At 35.8% G+C, this 20625-nt stretch overlaps 2 protein-coding genes across 4 annotated transcripts; both read right to left on the reverse strand.

Moving 5' to 3' along the window:
* Positions 1-213: 213 nt before the first annotated feature.
* On the reverse strand, positions 214-10424 carry LOC104903248 (hypothetical protein). 3 transcript variants are annotated; one of them, XM_048636007.2, is made up of 9 exons: positions 10176-10424; positions 8216-8237; positions 4663-5136; positions 4171-4345; positions 3197-3494; positions 2665-2737; positions 2499-2589; positions 1075-1154; positions 214-757 (listed from the first exon to the last, which is right to left on the reverse strand). In XM_048636007.2, the coding sequence occupies exons 2-9, from the start codon at positions 8225-8227 to the stop codon at positions 503-505; spliced, it is 1458 nt and encodes a 485-aa protein (XP_048491964.1). In that variant the 5' UTR covers positions 8228-8237; positions 10176-10424; the 3' UTR covers positions 214-502. The 3 variants fall into 3 exon arrangements, with proteins under 3 accessions (XP_048491964.1, XP_048491963.1, XP_010689560.2); XM_048636006.2 differs by having other exon boundaries at positions 8161-8237; positions 10176-10221; XM_010691258.4 differs by lacking the exon at positions 8216-8237 and having other exon boundaries at positions 10176-10423.
* A 453-nt stretch (positions 10425-10877) lies between these two features.
* LOC104906964 (uncharacterized) lies at positions 10878-12719 on the reverse strand. The gene has a single exon (XM_010695808.3). The coding sequence runs from the start codon at positions 12610-12612 to the stop codon at positions 11245-11247; it is 1368 nt and encodes a 455-aa protein (XP_010694110.3). The 5' UTR covers positions 12613-12719; the 3' UTR covers positions 10878-11244.
* Positions 12720-20625: the final 7906 nt, after the last annotated feature.

Below are 20625 nucleotides of genomic sequence, written 5' to 3' on the forward strand. Positions count from 1 at the left end.
ACTGACTTGTTTACTAAACATCGTACCAATCTATCCGTTGTTTCACCCCCTAAAGATTAAGGGGGTGTGTTAAAGTAATATTATATGTAAAGGGTAGAATGGTCTTTTACTAATCATAGGTTTGTATTGTAAACGATATATATATTGAATGCAAGGGTTAACCTACTCAAGGTTAATACAATTATTCTCCACACTTGTACACCAAGAATTGAGTGACTGAAGACTCTCTTCATTACATGAAAACTCAAATGAATTTTTTATACATGGTATTTTAACTTATCAACTATTGCTATAACTTATCTTGAACAATCACATCCCTAATTCTATGGAAACCAATCCCCTTAACTCAAACAATCAGCCCAGCTCTAAATCCAAGGGAACCAGTTCCACACTGAATACCATAATAGCAGCCAATCAGACTGATCCCACAACAAAATTCACATATCTTAACCCTGAACATGCATATCTTACAAAAATAAATTATTGCTTAACATTCTATGACTCAGCTGCCATTAGACATCTCTGAGTTTCCTGCATGTGCTGGAATCTGATTTAGGAAACCTGGCCTAGGCAATGGTGATGAATTTTCTTCCTGTTGATTGTCTGACTGTGCCGATTGAGACTCTTGTCGTGCACGTGGCTGGGTGTTCCTTCTTCTCCATCTAAAATATTCAACAATGATAGAACTAACACTCATGGAAGTACCGTATCCCACAAATGTTGCCAGCAATATTGATATGATTGCTTGTATATGGACCTGCAACACCATACAGAACACATCATCTAAAGATGGGTTTAGATCTTTATTTCTTTTCTTTTCAACAATAATGACTCAAACACCTCTAACTGGTTAATCCAACTATTCCAACTTAGCAGATCAGACCTCTTATAAATGGGATCGAAGAAGGGACAAGGAAAATCTCCATCCCCACAGAGCCCCCCTGAGTGGGATGTTATCCCTTGATTCCTTACCTCTAGTTCATTAAGATCAATTTAGTTAATAGCTCGAAAAGAATGCCGTAGTAGAATTATCACTTTCATAGGAGTTCAAACTTCTTAGATATGATCTCTTACCAATAAGTAGAACACATGAGCAAAGATGACAACCAAAGCGAATTGCATGCATGCATATATCCAGATAAATCGTTGCGTCACTGAAACATTCAGAAGCAAAAGTTAGGTTCACATAGATAAGTGTCAAAACTTAGGCTTGAATATAGATGGAATCATTGTATTAAATTAAAACTAGACAACTTTGTGGATCAACTGCAAAGAGAACCATAATCTACCCATGAGTTCCCATGAGTTCTATGCTTCTATTATGCCTCTATCTCAATATAACAGTTCAAAATTAATAATCTACCCAAGCTAGACTATTCAAATCTAAGCACTCAGTAACTAAGGTGCTGGGTGCATTGCTGAATGGCTCCCTTGGCTCAAAGCTGGAGAGGGCGCGCACAATTGCGAGTTACTCATGCATGGTTCAGTATTAGTTTAAAAGTCGGGAGAAAATTCTTCAACTCATTCTTTCAAGTATTTTTGTCGCAGATCAAAATGTAAGATGAATTTCAAGTGAAACACAGATACATCAATGAACCTATAGATGGTGCGGCTGAAAATCAGGCCAGAGCTAGCCCCAGTATCAATAGCATCTCAAAGTTAAGCTTTGCCTAATCTGATCTACTTAAAGGAGGATGCTACTGTGAAGCAGTGAGTAGCCAAGAAGTACGTGCAGATTTCCTTAGGCGCTTAAAGAGAAGTTAAAACCTAGGCAACACGGACAAAGTTACATACCTACCAACAAGCAGATCTGTATCAGAAAGCAAACATATATTTGACAACTTGTGAAGCACACACATAGTAATATTTTCTAACATGATATTTTAAACACGCTGGAAACCTTGTCCATTTTTTTTCTCAATTATTCAAATATACAGACACAGTTTTGACACGTCTAGAGGAATGAAATTCTAGAAAATGTCTTCCTATGGCCTCTTTATATATATTTTAAAATCTTGTTTTAAAATAGGAATAGTTTATCATGAAGATTTTGAATTAAACAAAAATGGTTAAAGACATGTTCATATCTCAAAACCAAAAAAGCCTATGCCTCTTCATTGTTTTTCTCATTGTTCCTGTTAGCTTGACAACTTGCAAGTTGCAACTGCTCTCCTCCATGTTCATATGTCAACTACAACCATAAGAATACATATTAGGGCTCTTTTATTGATTACTTAGAGATAGTAGTTTACAAAAAAAAAAAAGAATACATGATAATTCATTTTCTTACAAGTGAATATTGATAAAAGTATTTCGTCATATATGAGCCCCTCATTTTTAGCTTGCCATTTTCCTATGACCATACTTTGCATCCGTATTTCGTATCCTATTCCATGTAACTTAGGCTAGAACCCTAGTCTTTCTTTGATTGCCAAATTAGATAATTTCAATGAAAAAATTATACAAATGTCTGTCCTTGGGTATTGTGGTAGGCTTACCCATTGTTGATGAGGTCACTGATGAAAGTAGACCGAGAATGCAAGAAAATGGAAGAGACATAACAATTGCTTTAGTACCCATATTTGCAACCTGAATAGAGACAGAAAACTTGTGTGAATCTCTTAGCACCCTTAAGTTAACAGCTGAAAATTTATATTGTCTTACCAGAAGCTGCTCGAGAAAACAGAAGTAGGCCAGCATACTCACAATTACAAGGACAGGAACTTCTTGCCAAGCCCTGCAAAGATTACAAGAAAGAATAAGGATGCAGTCTCTGAAAGATTGTATGTCTAGTTCTTCAATAGACCCCATATTCAGGTTGCAAAAAATCAAACCAAAAGAAAATCAAAATGATTGCTGTGATAATTATTTGGAAGAATTATGGGAATCAAGCTTTCAAGCCTCAGTTAGCAATTGATGTCGACCACCGAATGTAGGAGTCTCAACAGTAATATGTTCTTTCTGGTATGATGTTTGATACACAATATGCATGTGTGTATTATCATGTTATGAAATGAAAAAGATGGCGCGTCCAAAATGTGAGTGATCGTTGAAGGTGAAGTAATGTTCTACATCCAAACACAAATTTCAATGTCTTCATAAAAGAAGACAAATAATGAATACCCTTGCATTTAACCAGAACAAAAATATATAAAAAGGAAAAAAGAAAGGGGAGAGAAGAAGAGGGATCACTTGCCTGTAATCATTGATATTAATCATTTGAGCTCTAGTTATTCCAGCATTTGCTGCACGAGTACTCTGCATACGAAGAAGAGTAACAGGTAGATTTTGAACATCTTGCTTGCATACATCACAAGTCTTGTTCCCTTTAATGCTAAACCATTTTACTGCACATTCTTGGTGCGCTAGAGCAAGTTCACCTTTACAACTGCATTCCATCTTCAGAGTTTCTCCGCCTTCACATAATTCAACCATGCAAATTCTGCAAACAGCTTCTTCTTCAGGTATATCTTCTCCATCAGTTTCTGAATTTTCTGGAAAGTACAGAAACAATAAGTTGGGAATCCACAATTGAAGCTGGAGGAAGAAACTTTATATGGATAGCTCAATATTCGCTATGGTTTGCAACAGACGTAAGAGTCATTACTCAACCAATGCTTAAGTCTAGGCAGTCTTCTCCTTTAGTTTTGCAATGGATTGTTTATGTGAAGAGAAATGGACACAGAAGATGCTCGTCGTGGATAATATATGTTCAGCTAAAAGTAATTTTCCATAAATAAGTTCTTCCAAAGGAAAATAGAGTTAAAAAGAACAAAATTCCCATTGGTTGGTTGAATAGAGTTGTAAAGTGTGCTTGCATAAATTCATCGTGTATCTTATTTTATAATTGCTTCCATTGCTGAAAAGGTATACAGGGTGGGAAGGGAAGTAGTACTGTAGTAGGGTATAGGATAGATAGAATTGTGGGCCACTGCCCACTGGTACACACATAGATGTTAGACAGTTTTTTCTTGAGAAGTTCCTTATTTTAGACGAAATTGAAGTGTCAATATCTGCACACGTCAGATTGCCAAGTAACCAGGATAGTGGATACTTGGGGTGAAATGAAATTTCAAGGTAACCTTAAGTAGTGGCACTGATTCCAGGGTAGACAAACATAAATTATGCCATCAAGAGGAAAAGTTGTAGATTAAAAAAGTATAAGCATACCAATAATCACCGGCTCACTTGCATTTGGAAGTTGAAGTTTTTCTTCCTTCACCCGAGGAGAAGGAATTACACGAATAAAAGAATCCATTCTTCTTATGCGTGTTTCTTTATTTAGGGGAGCTGAAAGAGAGCGAGAAATATGCACTTCAGCTTCATGTGTTTGAGATGCCTTTGCCTACATATTGAGCAAATATTTTAGGTAAACCCAAATAGATAGATTGTTCTGTTATTTACATGGAAAAATAAGCTTACAAGTACATGGGAGTGAGAGAGGACTTTTGGCATCCAAAAGAAAGTATTTAACTACTATGACTAATAAAGAAGAGGAAAACCTATAAATCAAGTGTTAATACTTCAAGGACAGTCATAATAAGTTATAAACTTGTAAAGGGTGTAGGAATTCTAAAATTCACACTTACCTAAGAGCAAATTGCTGACGAAAATTAAGGAATGTGGTTACACATTTCAAACATATTTTTTAAAGGAACTTACATATGCATGCAGTGAACTAGTGGTGCTTCCACAAGGAACAGATACAGGATTCTCATTTTGGTTGACTGGAAGAGATGATGTCCGCCCTATCCTTGGAGTGAATATCTTCGTAAGTGACGTGGACCTGGAAATGGAAGCCTTCTCTCGTGGTGTTGAAAATGGAACATCGCTCGCTGCGCAGGCAGCTTTTTCAACATCTGAAGAACTTCGATGAATGAAGCCAAATTTTGGCAGGAAATTTTTAATAGATGAGCGCCCTCTTGCTGATGAAGGACCAGAAGATTCATAAGGTTTTATATCAGAGGAGGTTGGGTTCAAAAGAAAATTGACTCTTTTTGGTGTAGGAGGCATCTTGATTTTAACAGATTCTTGAGGAACATCAACTTTTCTAGTAGGAATCTCAAGAAACAGGTTTTGTTTTCTCCAATTGGGTACATTGGTACTGTCTTCATTTTGTGCAGACAAACTCTCAAACTGAAATAGCACACAAGTTCCAAGTCAATAGACATATGATGCAAGGCATGCTATCAATTAAGTCTTCCTACATCACTGGCTTACTGGCTCTCAAGTCTTTCCTATTTGCAAGGGAGCTAACTATATGGAGGTAAGGTCTTGTGGAGGTGGATTGTATCCTATTGATATCACTGCCTTTTATGGCTGTCTATACAAAAACAAAACTTAGGCCCTTCCTATCGGTGTATATAATTCTAACCATTTTATTATGCTCTTATGATTCTTTTTGATGGGATTATGCTCTTATTATTAGTTTCAGATCTTTATCCAATCACAAGGGACTAATAATTTTCACTTTTTTAGATTTTAGCCACAGAGGATGTGCGCATATACTGAGGAAGACACAATAAACACAAACACATAATAAATTTGAAAGAAAAATGGGAGCACAATTATTATGGGCTATTAAAACCTAATAATCAATTAAAAACAACCCACAGGAGATAGCTGCACAACATATATAATGAGGAAGAGGAACTACAATAAGATATTATGGACCAGAACAACCTAATCATACATAAATAACAATTTATAGTAGATAGCTTCACAATATATCCAATGAGTAACTACCATCAGATCAAGGTAGAAAAGAATGCAAACCTTATGAATCAGCATTACCTAGAGTAGTAGAAATTCATTCTAGAAGCATATCCCTAAAATTATATTATTGTAACAAAATTACCATTTCAATACTACATCTGTAATTGACAGCCATACTAGAATGGTGTCATACATGTGAAAAACATACTTCGAGAAAACATAATATAAGAAAAGCAAAGATAATGAAGTGATACTGGGATGAAGTGAATGACAAAAGCAAAATGGAAATGGATTCGGATCTAGTCAATTCAGTTCAGCTTAAATTTGGATCAAGAGTCATTCAGTTCTAATCAATTCTGTTCAGACCAAATTTGAGAGATTCATTTTTCATCAGATCTCAGTGATCAGTCACCTAGCTTCATTTCATATCAATTCGGCTCTATTATAAATTAGCTTATATGGATACAGGTATTACTAATCAATATTAGTCACATTGATTTTCAAGTTGGCCATGTCAACTAGAGTTTCCGTCAAAATCCAATGATGGAACCGTGGGCACTATTATCCATGGGCTTATTCATAAGGTTCGAATCGGATAAAGTCTAACCACATACAACATAAAAGCATAGTTGTCATTTCATCCTAATTATTGGATCAATAGCCATCTAGACTTATACGATAGTCATCCTCGCTTTTGTCTTTCATGAGGAAATTTTCTTCTGATACCCCCCTTACACGTGAAGCACAGTTATACTTGCGAGCTAAAGAAGTCACACCTTCTTCCTCATCCGAACTAGTCTTCTAGTTTACTTAGAATGGCCCCCTTGTGAGGTAATCAATACTCTATGCTCCATACTAATGCAAATCCTTTTCTTGTTACATTGTCAATACCATATTAAATTCAATGGACGTACACATGGGCCCACAACAAAGAAGAGCTTTTGACCACATATAAACCCAATGAAGGTCCGATTCTACAATCAATTTGGCATTCGTTGTAGTAACCCACTAGATTCACACTCCCTCCATTTCTTTTCATTCTTCCTATTTGGAATCTTTTTGTAAGAGAAAAATTGGTCAGGAAGATTCTATTGAAACGAAGAGATAATGTTATTCATCCTCCCTCATGCATCCTCTCGTGATAACTCAGATATATAGATCTATCTTGTAAAGAGATATACTTCGGATTTGGTTGATAATTCCCAATAAGTTAAATTCCCAATAAGTTAAATGTGTACGGAGCTTTCATATTTTACATCCTTTTTTCTTATAGTAAATATCAATACAAAGCATTGAAATGCCTTTATGATCTTTGGAAATGGAATAAATTTTGGGGCTATATTTTGACAAAGATTGTATAAGAATTCAAATCTTACAAAACAGATTAAACAAGCTTGATGCAGTGTTTGTTATATAGACAATAAGCTTTGGCTACCACAACTTAGTTACATAATGGAGAGTGCATTCAATATACACCCGGGGTAGCCATGAGCGTGGTACAACAAAGACCATTTTTTATTAATCGAGCAAAAAAATTGAATTTGATGTATCATGCTTAGATACACGCGGATGTATAATAGAAGTACACAATGTCATGTCCACGATTTGTTTTCCCCACTTTCCTTTTTTAGGGTGCATTTTTTGCACAACCCACTTTTAGTTTTCTCCTCACAACAACTATCCCGGCCATGTGACTTTAATGCCCCACCATCAACCCAACTTCAATCAAGTCCTCTTCTTGGCTGAGCTATCAATATGGCTTGCGGTCAAAGCCTTGTCGTAGGTGCGTACGTGAGACGTGAGTGAGCTAGTCTAGTTCATGTTTATGGAACTAGGTTACCCCAGTCATTGGTTTCCCAAATGCAATTGGAAGAACAAAAGACTACAGGAAAATATATTTTTCTTTTGTTTGAAAGCATGAAATCAAAATATTCAAATAGATAGTACATCGTTCAAAGTAATATTTACAAATCAAAGATGAGTAAAAACCATTCACAATGGGAACTTGTGTAAGATGTAATAGAGCATTAGTGGTATGTGCAAATAAATAAAAATAGGAGCTAGAGATATCAACTTTTTCATGTCTTATAAAAAAAAATTAAATCAGAATGCAATCAAGTTTATGCAATGCAAGAGGTCAACATTCATTTATTTCAATAAAACTTGAGATCGGTGAGAATATGTTTTCTCCAACCTAGAAAATATAAATATATAATTGTTGATGTAATTAGTTGTATCTTTTACACTTCGTCACATTTTATATATAATACTAGTACTTGAAATTATATATAGCCAACATTCCTTTATAGTTCCTCTATTTCATAATACTTGCAACCAAGTTGTTTGCCATAATACTCGCAACCAAGTTGTTTGCCATACGATTTTAGGATCATGATAGATAAGATAAATAGACAAATTAAGTCATAGGATTTGATCACCTAATACCTCAATCACTCTTTTTACTGGTGTTAGAATCATTGTTTATATGTTGTTTGCTTACCTTGTCTAGCATCCTCCTAGACCTGCGTACCAAACAATGTGGTTTCAAGTATTATGAAACACACTAATTTACTTTTTCAAGTATTCAAAAACACATACTTTAATAGTTAATATATCTAGTTAGTAAAAAAATCTGACAAGACCTTCACATGACGATTTTTTCTAATTTCTTCATGTATAAATGTAAAAATTGACTCAAAAATTTTTAAACCATTGAACTAAATTAATAGTAACAAAGAAGATCAGACAGAGGACTAGGTACCCGACTACCCGTCAAACAAAAAACTTGTGCTTTTACTTGTCTAAAAGTGACTCATTTAACTTAAAAAGCTATCCTTTATAGAGAAAAAAACGTGATGCAGTCTTACCATAACTTTCCAGTAAGGAGTTCTTATACAATAATTGCTACACTCATGAAATGAATCAGGAGTTTCTCATAGCAACATGATACCTCATGAACATTGGACACTAAGGGTCTGTTTGGTTGGATGTAAAACATTTTGGTATAAAATGATTTTCATGGAAAACAATTTACAGTTGAAAACATAATTCCAAAATTAGTTTTCCGTTGTTTGGTTCCATGTAAGAAAAATGATGAAACGAAAGGAAAATAAAAGGAAAAATAAGGAGAAAGTGAGAGAAGTGTACGGGAGAGATAAGAAAAAGGAAAAATTTATTTTGAAGGGAAAATGATTTTTCATCAATGAAAAAACAATTTTACTTAGGAAAAATGATTACACTCCTTTGCAAACCAAACAATGTAAAATTGAAAACAAATGAAAATAACTTTTCACGAAAATGTTTTACGCCCTATGAAATGCAGCCTAAACAATTCATCTACTTTTTCTTTCATCTACTTTGTTTTAAAAAGAAAACAAAAAGAATTCATCAACTACTTCTAATGTCTCATGCAGCAAAACACTATAAAACAAAAACCTCATTCTCATCATACACCAACCATTCTTCATTACTAGCAACTCCTGGTCCCTGGATCACATATTTCATGTTCGCACACATCCAAAAGTACAAACTCCGTCTTTTTTTTATTTTTGGTATGCATAAAACACGAGAATTTCAATCTTAATATTCCACTACTTTAAAGAAGGTAGACAAATACGGAAACGAGAAGTGCACCGAACAAAAGACATTCGTTTTAATGTGCGATTTCTTGATTTTATAATTATCTAACTAATCTGAATTCAACCTATTAAAAATTAATTATTTTATAAGGTATTAGGACATGACGAAGCTTAACAAATTTATCAGACTTATTAAAACTTATCTAAATTTATTATATTTAAAAATTTATATTTTATTAATTAGGTGAAAAGAAGGCATTCTGGAATTGATTAATGAAATAAGTTACTAAACAAAAGGCCAAAAGAATTCAGGTCATCAAGTAGTAGACAAGTACAACACAGCAAACTGATTCTACGGAAACAACGTGGCAAAATCGGAAGCCATATTAGTAGATGAAATCGGGGTAGCTAGCTTGTGATAGCAATACTACCTCCGTTCTTTTTTAGTTGCAACGTTTGACAAATTGCACTATTTATGTTCTCTTATTTGACCACATTTATTGATTTATATGTTAAACAAAACATAGTCATGTGTGGTCTTGTTTGATTCGTTTCGATGTAAGCTTTCATAATATCAAATTTTTATAATTTTTACTTACATACAATTAGAGATAAAACGATTTGAAATTGTACATTGGCAAGCGTGAAAGTCAAAACGTTGCAACTAAATAAAAACAGAGGTAGTATATTATAATTTATAGCATAGCAATTAGCATGGTAACAAAAAGTTAGATATATGACATAGATCATTTACATATAATATATTATATGTAGAGGACAAAAACAAAGACAGCAAATATAGCAAGATGATCGAGTGCAACACAACACCTGAATTTACTAAAATTAGGTAAATACCTAAAAAAAAACCAAGAAAAAACGTACCTTGTGATTTCGAAGAACAGTAGGATGATCTCCACATAGAGCTACAGACTTCTCTTTAATTTCCATTTAATTTCATATATATATCCAAAATACCCAGAATTCAGTAGCCAAAATAAAATTGTGATATTACATGAAATGAAATGAAGCTATAGTGGATATTCCTAGAGAGAGAGAGATGAAGGGTAAAGGATAATTGTAGGTGGAAAAGAAATGTTGAAGTGAAGCTGGAAAATTTAAAAAATGAAAAAGAGCATTTATGGCAAAAAGAGGATGGTGATGGCAGATAGAATTGAGACATTGCTAAAGAAAGGAGAGGGCAGAGGGGCCTCTGCCTGGGCCTACCGCCAAATTCCTCCACTAAGCAGTGCGCTTTGCATTGCCTCATACTATTCTCCCGCGCGCCATTTGGAATCTGCTACTATGCAGTGCCACTCCAATCATTTGTGTGGTAACTGGTAAGAGCACCATTATTCATGATTGAAAAATTCAATCATCCCACTCTCTTTCTAACTATCTCAATCTAAAAAATAACATTCCACAATCAATTCCCACTCATCTCCTTAACCATGAACCATTTTTCAATCATCTCAACTACTTTTTCTTCTCTCTCTTACTTTTTGACCCCACCCAACTACTTTTTCTCTCTCATCACCCAACCACCATCATACAATATTTTTATTATTTACTTTTTAATGATATGAATTAGTTAGCGTTTCATTATTAATTAATTTAATTAATAAATTTAAAATAATTTATTATTAATTAAAATAATTAATAAATTTAAAATTATAATTATCATTTTAATAATTAAGTTATCTGCATAATTAGCTTTTATTAATACGTAGCATATGTAGTTAGCGTTTTCATTAAGTAATTAAATACGAAATTAGTTAGCGTTTTTAATGATATGAGACACAATTAGCATTTGTAATATAATTTTAAGAACGAAATACATAAAATGCTACATTGGTGCGACAATTACAAACTTAATTAAGAAAAAAAGTACGTAAAACTTAACTAAAAACGAAAAACATAAAACTTAATTAAGAAAGAAATACATAAAATGCTCTTAATTAGAATTCCCACCAAATTTCTGCCATATATTAGCAACCAAATCACGTTTCAAGGAATGATGCACATGTTGATCTTCAATTGCATCTCGATTGGCCATGTACTGGTTGATATCTACGATCCGATCATGATAATATTCAAATTCGTCCCCATTATTACTTGTGTTGGTATTGAATACGGTAGTATCTGCGTAGTGTGCATATGTATCTCGTTCATCTTCCACAATCATGTTGTGCATGATAATGCAAGACAACATGATGTCATTGAGAATTTCCTCATCCCATGCGAGGGATGGTTTACGAACAATAGCAAACCGAGATTGCAGCACCCCAAATGCTCTCTCTACATCTTTTCGAGCTCCTTCTTGGTGTTGAGCAAATAACTTGTCCTTGAGAGTATGAGGACATGTAACTGATTGAATGAATGTTGCCCAATTCGGATATATACAATCAGTGAGATAATAACCCTTATCATATTGATTACCATTCACCGTAAACTGCACGGGGGGTGCTCGACCTTCTAAAACATCCCTAAACACAGGAGATCGGTGAAGAACATTTAGGTCATTGCACGAACCTGGGATCCCGAAGAAAGAATGCCATATCCATAAGTCACGATCAGCAACAGCTTCAAGAACTAAAGTAGCAACACCACCTCTTCCTTGAAATTGTTCTTTCCATGCAGTCGGACAATTTTTCCATTCCCAATGCATACAATCTATGCTACCAACCATGCCCGGAAATCCACGATCTTCACCGAATCTGAGTAGTCTAGCCAAATCGTCTGGAGTAGGCCGTCTCAAGTACTCCGCACCAAATTTCTTGATGACCCCCTTCGTAAATTTCATCAATGCTATTCGAGTTGTACTTTCACTAATTCGCACATACTCGTCAAGCGAATCCGCCGCTACCCCGTAGGCAAGCATTCGAATAGCCGCTGTACACTTTTGTAGGGGCGATAAACCTAACTGACCCGTAGCATCTCTTTTTTGAGTGAACCATTCATCACTTGCAATGACATTATCCATAATCCGAACAAAGACATGTCGCTGCATTCGAAATCTTCGACGAAATAAACGAGCTGGATAGACTGGTTGATCAGCAAAGTAATCATTGAACAATCTTCTATGACCTTCCACCCTGCCTCGATTAGGACGTGAATGACCTGCTTCATTATCATCAGTCACTTTTGCTCTTCTATTCCTTGGTGTTGGAGTTACATTTGATATAAGAGTTGGAGCAAGTGGGTGAACAATATTGGTCAAGAAATCATCTATTTCTTGATCAATTATTGCTCGTGATGATCTTCTTTCATCAGAACTAGAGGAACTAGAGGAACTTGAACGAGAGAAATTGAAGGGGTTCATTCTTGTGTTTAAGTTTGGTGTGAGAAAATGGTGAACAATATTGTGTTTGGGTTTGGTGTGAGAAAATTGTGAAGAAGGATCCTTGAGTTATATAGCATAAAATAATGTAAAGGGGAAGTACAATAATGTAAAAAGTAGAACAATAATACATAAATGCAGTACAATAATGTGAAAACAGTACAATAATGTAAAAAGTAGAACAATAATACATAAATGCAGTACAATAATGTGAAAAACAGTACAATAATGTTTAAAGCAGAACAATAATGTGAAAAGTAGTACAATAATACATAGAAGCAGTACAATAATGTTAAAAGCAGAACAATAATGTGAAAAGCAGTACAATAATGTTAAAAGCAGTACAATAATGTTAAAAGCAGAACAATAATGTAAAAAGTAAAACAATAGTGCTATCATCAGTACAATAATGTTGAAAGCTGAACAATAATGTAAAAAATAGTACAATCATGTAAAAAGTTGTATTCATATGTCAATTCATATAATAATTAACACAAGAACATTTTTAAACCTTTTTTTTATTAAGTGAACTTAAACATACAAATGTTAACTTTTACAGAAACTAAAATTTAAACTAAAACATAAACTAAAATTTAAACTACAACATAAACTAAAATTTAAACTAAAACATAAACTAAAATTTAAACTAAAACATAAACTAAAATTTAAACTAAAACATAAACTAAAATTTAAATTAAAACATAAACTAACATTTAAACTAAATCACTAAGAAATTGGATTATTGGTCAACCATGTTGTTAATGTCTCAATCATACCCTCCTCAAATGTTGTTCGATTTTCCTTTGCATACATTGCTTGTAGCAAATCCATGTTCTTATGATACTCTTGCATTTGCTGCATCCTGGTTTGCAACGCTATTTCTGCCTCCTTTGCAGCAACCTTCCTTGCTTGAACCTCCATCTTTCTGTCTTCTCTCTCAACATCTACACTCCTACCCTCTGCATGGATCCGAAGCCTTTCACTGAATGTAGCAAAACACTCAATTGTCTAACCAGCCACCCCTTTGAGCTTAGCCTTCGCTTTCTTAGTACCATAAGGACCAACAAAAATAACATTTGGGTACTTTTATAAAATTTTCAATTTTAATGTACCCGACCCGAGAAAATGGATAAGAAGCGGGCCGGGTAACGAGTTACGAGTCGCTTGTTTTGAAAAGAAAGGTAACTAGTTATTCGGAAAAAGTAAATAATGTTGCTTTACTATCTTGCTAGTTTTGTTATACCTTTCTGTCTCTCAACTATTATCCTCTCGTTATTTCATTACAAGTTTATAATTGTATCACCCGTTTAAGGGTATAATGATGAAACATATCGCGGTATTAATTGGTCCGACCCAAGAAAAGAGCCGTGCGAAGAGCTAGACCCAAAAATATTTTTAAAGTATAAAGCTTATGTATTTGCAATAATGATCCAAAATCTAATTTTTAAACTCCAATTAGTTATTCCTGATAACTAATTGTATTTTGAGCTCAATCCTTTGAAAAAGCTCAATTAATTATTCATGATTATTAATTAAATTTATTTATTATTTTGATAAATATTTTCATAATAAATAAATATTATCAAAGTTATTTTCAAGTAAAAGATATTTAAAGTTGAAATCAGATTTTATCTCGTAAAATAATTAGTTTTCGGAATTAAAGACAAAAAGAATCTTTAGAAAATCACGTTAAAAAGGTCGGTCAGATTAGTGATGCGTCTAGCGCAGGCTGTGCACTTGGCGCACAAGCTGGATTCCAACGCACCACTGTGTGGTTGACACGTGGCAGTGCGTCCAACACAATCTTTTGCGCTGAGTGCACTGCACTTTCTTATCTTTTTTTTCTTAATATTTTTATATAAATCGGCCACTGATTTTCCGGATCAAATAGACACTTTTACACGTCCTTTACACCTGAATACTTGCGATCTTTCATACTCTCATACTCTCATACTCCCATACTTTCATACTTAGAAACACATAAACACAAAATTACAAACACATAAACACATACTTTGATCGGTCTTCACAAGTGTTCGTTAAAAGGATTCACGATTGCTTTTTGTGAAGGTTGTTATTTCCTCATACCCAAGCCATACCGGTATATTCCTGAGGGTCTTGAATAAATTTCTCTTATTTATTTATTGAAGTTACTAACTTTTCTTTCCTGATTTAGATCTCTAGTAAAAAAAAGAACGTTCTTTTGTATATTCTAATATCTATTCCTTCTTTATATTTTTCTTATATATATTTTTAGGATTGTTCTGCTTATGTTTTCATCACCAACATGTTATTATTGTTAATCAAGACTTAAGGAATTGTTCTAATATATATTAATCAGATAATTTGTACTATATATTAGGAAACCTATAATTTTGATTGTTGACTAACATGTCACTAAAAGATACTAGTCTTTTTGATGTCTTTAATCAACCAACTTAGACTAATATATTTTAGGGTGCTTGAAAATATTCTCTGGTTATTCTTTTGCATAAAAATTTGTTGTGAATCGATACTTAGTATAGGCTAGCAATAGACGAACGTGGTTCCTGACCATGTTCGTACCCGCATCCCCAAACTCACTTTTTGGTTCTTGACCATTAATGAAGTTACGAACGGGTTATCTACATTGGACTTACGGTTTCCCAAATATCCAATTAGGTTTATGTGTCTTCCTTTAAAGACTTGTTGGCGACTCCAAAAACGTTTCTTATAAAACCTTAACAATGGAGTAGTTAAATAAGCGCTCACACCGGGTAGGTGAAATAAAATCACGCCTACAATTTGGCGACTTCACTGTGGAGGACTTTCAAAAATTAATTATTTTAAACAAGTGAGTGAATAGAAAAATACAATTCATTCTTCTTTTTATGCCTTAGGAGAACTAACTGTTTTGCATGTGCATGACTATTGTTTAAGCCATCATAAGGACACTCTTCTTTTGCCTCATTAGGCGCATGTTCTCTGTGTGAGGCCACCTATTGGGGGTTTGTGCTTTATCCTTCCGAAGTTTCCAGAGCGATAGTGTTAGATTTTATTTATAATCAAACCTAACCAACCATATCATTGTTCTCTTATTCTTTACTTGAGAACGGGAGTGCATATTACACGTGGCCACCTTTTTAAGCAAAGATACGCATTGAGAGATCAATGTCTTAGTCGTGGACCCTTTTTCAGTCTTAACCTATATTTTCCAACATAGAACTTGACTTGAGGTTGGAACTTTGCGTATTATTATCCTACTTGTGCATATTTATGTGTTAATGTCTTTAACTGATTCGTATTATGTACTTTTGAGTCAGAATATACCCAACAAAGTTAAATGCGTCAAAAAGCAAAAAAAAAATAATAATAAATTTTTAGTATCTCCTACATGTCGCGCGAGTCTCGTGCTTTCAGCGCTCACGTTCAGCGTGGTGCGCGATAACGTTGCGCCATGCGCATTTATCCTATCTTGTGAGCGTTGCTTTTTTTTTACATCAAGTGAATTCGCAAAATACAACAAAGAGACATAGACAATAAACAACTATGAATTTAAAACGACTTAGACTGCTCGAGAGGACTCCATTCGATGTATTCTACACCATTGGGCCAGTTGACGAGCTGTTGTAACCTGAGTACATGAGAACTTAACCATTTGGCATAATTGTAGTTGTGTATGCTAATGTATGAGTCTGTTGAACAGTCCAAATAACATGAATATCCAATGGTCTGTCTGAAGTTAGGAGTTGTATGAGTTCCTCTGAATCCGTTAAGATCTTTAACTGCTTGTATTGATTGTCCGCAGCCCAAGTGACCGCCCTTAGACAAGCCATGGCTATCTTGAAAATTGACGATGCCACATAACCAAAAAATCCTTGTCGGAACCTTAAAGACGAGTTCCCCGTACAAACCTCGAAGGTGAAACCAGCCCTGTTATCGGCCTTATCCAATGAGCCAACAATTTGTATCGTGAGTGGATATACGTAGCCTATATCTTGGCCAATATTTGCCATCTGAAATCCGGGAGGGATCGAGGGGTCTAAATTATTTCTCGTTGGGTCATGCCCTTGTTGTTCGAAAATGGCATGTTGACGCATACTATCCTGTAGTCTGTAGTTGGAAAGAAATTGATTGTGTCGTTGGACGTTCTTGCCCGAATACTTGTTCGTTTCGCACTTTCCAGATAGCCCAGAGCGTACCGACAAAAAGTGGAAGTCGTGAGCTTTGTGTCCGAGCTTCATTAGTCTATTGTATGACCCCTTGACTTAGTCATTCGCTAAAATTATTAAAATCCATTATTGTATTTGCGATGTGAAGGTTAGTTTGATCCCAGGCTTCAAGGGCTGCTGAACAATTTCGGAATAGATGTTGAACGTCCTCTTGTTCATACAAGCAGATAGGGAAATCGCTGCAACAGATTATAGCCCGCTTGTATTGATTATGTTTAGTTCCTAATCCATTGCCAAAGTTTCCAAAGTAAAAGCTTCCATTTAGGCATGATGCTCGATCTCCAAATAGTACGAAAGAACTTCGTATCAACGGTAGATGGCATGTTGCAGATATCATTTTGTTATAGAAGAACAAGTTCATACCCTGATTTTTTTTTAAATACTCACCTGACTTGGTGAGGGGTCGGTACTGTGTATCTAGTACATTTAAAGAAGGATGAAGTTTAATGCTTTGTATGTGACGAGTAGTGGCTGGTTCAAATAGTTTGTTGATTTTGCGGACATCCCATCTTTGTGTATTCGGGAGGATCAAGGCAACCACCTGGAGTTGCGTTGTTGCGGCCAATGGGGTGTTGTCTCGAAAAAGAGGTTGGCTCCTTTTTAACCATTTATGAGTAGTAACACCAATAGTAAGATCGTCCCCCACCTTCCAATGGTAGTGGTTGTTGAGTACTTTATCAGTGAGCAAGATGCTCTTGCATCCCCAAGAAAGTTGGCGAGTACTAAGCGAAATAGGACGGCTATTACGCTGCAATCCATAATAAACCTTTGAGAGTAGTAGTTGAGGATTACGTTTGATGTGCCAAGCCTTCTTCATGAGTAAAGTTGTATGACACCACCCACATTACGTATTCCCAAGCCTTCTAACTTGCGAGGGCTTTGAATGATGTCTCTTTTTTTTTCCAGTGGATACCTTTCCCCTGATTATCCTTCAATTTCGTTGACAATGGTTGATGGAATTCTAAACACCGAAAGTTGGTGCATAATAGCTCCAATAAGAATAGAGTTGATGATGATTAACTTGGCCAGTTGCGAGATGTTGATGTGATTCCAGCGAGTAATCGTCTTAGAGACTTTGTCAATCAATGGAGTGAAGTGGGCCATTTTAGATCCCTGTATATCAATAGGAATCTCGCGATACATACCGAGGGATTGTTGTCCATTTGCAAAAGTAATTTGAACTATTGTTGTTGTTCTGCTGGAATGTTCGGACTGAACTTTACAAAGGATTTATGAAGGTTAAGAATTTGCGCAGAGATAATGCAGAACCTGTTGATGACTGTTGAAACTGCTTGACAAGAATTTTTAGAAGCCTCAAAGAAGAACATTGAATCATCGGCAAAGAACAAGTAGGAAATATCAAGTGCTTGAGCATTGGTGCGAATAGCCTAGAACTGCCGAATGTCTGTCGCCAGAGAAGTCATAAGAGACAAAATATCCATACAAAAGATAAAAAGGTAAGGATATAGTGGATCGCCTTGTCGAAGGCCGCACGTAGGTTGAAACATAAAAGTAACCTCTCCATTAATAAGAATCTTATATGAAATCGTTGAAATACATTCTCGTATCAACTGCACCCAACGTGCTAGAAAATCGTTAGCTGTATAAGAATAGTCAATTGACTTTATCATATACTTTATTCATATCCAGTTTAAGTGCTGCCAAATATTTCTTGCCCCTAGGTTGTTTGTTGATAAGGTGGGTAATCTCGTGCGAAATTAGAACATTATTATCCTCCATATGCCATCTTGGAACAAAAACATTTTGGTGATCCGCAATTAAGGAACGCGGAAGCTGCTTCATTCTGTTAACCATGCATTTGGAAATACATTTATATAACGGTTTTTTCACCAAATACCCCTGACAAAAAAATATATTCAACAAATACCCCAACTTTTTTCAAAATTCACCAGATACCCCTAACTTTTAAAAAAAATTCACCAGATACCCTTACTATTAACGGACGTTAGTGCTCCGTTAGCCTATATTTACAAGTTTGCCAGAAGTCAACTTAATTAGCCCTAAGTCAACCTAATTAGCCCTAATTAAGCCCTAATTAACCTAATTAACCTAATTAATCTAATTAACCTAATTAACCCAACCCCAACCCCCAAACCCAAGATCCACCACCCAACCCAGCCCCACCCCCTCCCCCTCCCCTCCCCCTCGCCGGCAACCCCCTCCCCCTCACGCCGCCTTTCCGGCAGCCCCTCCCCTCCCTCATCTCGTCGCGCCGTCCCTCCCCCTCCCTCCTTCCTTCGCGGTCCTCTTTCCAGCAGCAGAAAACAACAACAACGAAAACAACAGCAGTAGCGACGGGGCCGACGAGAGTGAGGGAGGGGGAGGGGAGGCGCCGACGAGAGTGAGGGAGGGGAGGGGAGGTGCGGCGAAGGGGGAGGGGAGGCGCGCGCGACGAGAGTGAGGGAGGGGGAGGGGGCTGCCGGAAAGAGGAGCGCGAAGGAAGGAGGGGGAGGGGAGTCGCGACGAGAGTGAGGGAGGGGGAGGGGGCTGCCGGAAAGCTTGGCGCGAGGGGGAGGGGTTGCCGGCGAGGGGAGGGAGGGAGAGGGGGCTGGTGGTGGGGCTGGGTTGTTGGGGGTGGTGGGTTAGGGCAGAGAGAGGGAGTTAGATTAGTTAGGTTTTTTTTTAGGGTTTTTTAGAGTTTTTTAGGGTTAATTAACACTAATGACTAACGGAGTTAACCGCCATTAGTCATTAAGGGCATTACTTGTCATTTTTTAAAAAAATTGGGGTATCTGGTGAATTTTTTTAAAGGTTAGGGGTATCTGGTGAATTTTGAAAAAAGCTGGGGTATTTGGTGAATAAATTTTTTTGTCAGGGGTATTTGGTGAAATAACCGTTTATATAAAACATTACATAGACTAATAGGGTGAAGATGATGTACCTCTTCCGGAGGGCGGACTTTTGGGAGTAGAACGAGAAGAGTTTGATCCCATTCCTTTAATAAGTGGACTGTAATGAAGAATCGTTGTACTGTCTTGGTAACATCTTGTCCTAAGCAGACCAATTAATATTTTTTAAAAAATTCCACATTATAATCGTCCAGTCGTGGAGATTTGTCATCTACTATCGAGAAAAGTGCATCTTTAACTTCCTGAGTGGTCATTGGAGTAAGTAACGAATCACAATCCCTCTCCGTAATAGCAACAAGAGCTAATTCTCGTAGAATGAGGTCGATAGTCTCGGCAGAGTTCGTTGTTGACGTCTCACCCGAGCCATTGGATGTCAGAATAGACCTGTAACACCCCGTATTTTTATACCTGTTTAATAATCAATTATATTATTTTAGTATTTAAAAAAATATTTTAAAATGTTAAATTTTATTTCTCACTTATTGACTTGACCTTAGAAGGGGTAAAAATCTAATTCCTAAATCTTCTAGGTTAAGTACCTAAATACCTTTATGTTACTAGTATTAGGAGAGAAAAAGTGTATTAAAAATAAAAGGAGGAAATTAAAACAAAGCGAAGCAAAAAGGAACTAAGAAACAAAAGTTATTGCATTCTTACCTCTCCATTTTCAAAACCCACGACCTCCTTTGCTTTTTTTTAAGAAAAAAAAAATCTTCCTTCAACCTCTTACACCATTAAATCTACAAAAGAACCTATTAACCATCATCAAAAAATCAAGTGTTGTCCAATCATCTCCATCGTCATCTTCAGATTGTGGAGTTGTTTTCGAAGAAAGGGAATTTTGTTCTTGGGCTTGCGGTTCGAGTCGAGAATCGGATCAAAGGAAATATTTTCGGATCCTGAATAGAGTAATT

Source organism: Beta vulgaris, chromosome 9 (genome assembly GCF_026745355.1).
Source record: "Beta vulgaris subsp. vulgaris cultivar EL10 chromosome 9, EL10.2, whole genome shotgun sequence".
Classification (NCBI taxonomy): domain Eukaryota; kingdom Viridiplantae; phylum Streptophyta; class Magnoliopsida; order Caryophyllales; family Amaranthaceae; genus Beta; species Beta vulgaris.